Genomic DNA, 1,236 nt, shown 5'->3' with positions numbered 1-1,236 from the left:
GAAGAATTTAATATACAAGAGCATGGCAATGAAAGTGTGGAATCAGATGGAGTGGTCTTAATCCATGAAACCGAACACTTTAACGACCACATTCTTGATATAGAAACAGTAGAAACTCATGAATCCTTGCCTGTAACGGAAGAACCAGCTACCCCAGCAGTGCAGAAATGCAAAAATTCACAGGGCAGCAACTCGAGACACAGTGGGGAAGAACAAACATCAAAGCATGACTGGCAGTCGAGTAGGAAAAAGAGACGAAGACCTAAAGGGTCAAAAAACAAAAACAAATATTAAAAATGATAGCTCCTATCTGTGTTTGGAATGTTCAGGGTACGAATGACATCCTTAGAGCTAAGGAGAGCAATAAGCTGAGAATGGAAAATAAACTTTTCATCATGGGTCTTTTAGAAACAAAGGTGAGACAACACAAATTCCAGGACATTCGTAGTTTGTGTTGCCCTAATTGGGAGTGGTTTGATAACTATAACCAGGATCCTTCCGGTAGAATATGGGTTAGTTGGGACCCAAATTTCATCAGTATGCAGCTCCTTAAAGTTTCCGATCAACTGATTCACTGTAAGGTCTCCTTTTTGCCTAGTAGTGAACACTTTCTTTTGACTACGGTTTATGCTAGGAATGCCAAAAGGGAGAGAATAAATTTATGGAGAGACATAGTATCCATTGCCTCATCCATACAGTTGCCATGGTGTGTAGAAGGAGACTTCAATAATATTAGATTTGCTCATGAAAGGTTGGGAGGAAGTCCTATGCATCCTAACGAAGTGAATGAATTTGTTGATTGCTTGCAACAAGCTGAACTAGATGATCTTAAATACTTGGGATTTCAGTTCCCATGGAGTAATAAAGCAGGGGGAAGGAACAGAGTGATGACTAAAATTGATAGATGTCTTGTCAATAATGCGTGGCTTGGAGAATTTTCAACTTCCCAATTGGAATTTCTGCCACAAGGTGTTAGACCACTCTCCTATGCTGCTGTTTTGGACTGGCTATGTCAAGAAAGCCTCGCCTTTTAGATTCAAGAATATTTGGGTAGCCAAAACTGAGTTCGAGAACATGTTACAATAGTCTTGGAACACAAATATCTACTCGAATCCGATGTATGTATTGATGGAAAAACTGAAGCTGCTCAAGAAAAGAATAAAGCCGTGGGCTAAGATTTTTTTTTTTTTTAATTTACATGATCAAGTGGTAGCTGCCAGAAATGTTCTTCATGAA

The 1,236-nt window shown here is 39.2% G+C and overlaps 1 protein-coding gene across 1 annotated transcript; it reads left to right on the top strand.

Annotated features, from left to right (window-relative positions):
* Positions 1-296: 296 nt before the first annotated feature.
* LOC147488599 (uncharacterized) lies at positions 297-1,034 on the top strand. Its single transcript, XM_086574428.1, has one exon. The coding sequence runs from the start codon at positions 297-299 to the stop codon at positions 1,032-1,034; it is 738 nt and encodes a 245-aa protein (XP_086430554.1).
* The last annotated feature ends 202 nt before the right edge of the window (positions 1,035-1,236 follow it).

The sequence above is a fragment of the Coptis chinensis genome, chromosome 7 (genome assembly GCF_015680905.1).
Source record: "Coptis chinensis isolate HL-2020 chromosome 7, ASM1568090v1, whole genome shotgun sequence".
Classification (NCBI taxonomy): Eukaryota; Viridiplantae; Streptophyta; class Magnoliopsida; order Ranunculales; family Ranunculaceae; genus Coptis; species Coptis chinensis.
This window is presented reverse-complemented; position numbering and strand designations above follow the sequence as displayed.

What these genes read in the sequence shown, in the direction of transcription:
- LOC147488599 (XM_086574428.1), top strand. Translation starts at nt 297, where the DNA reads ATGATAGCTCCTATCTGTGTTTGGAATGTTCAGGGTACGAATGACATC.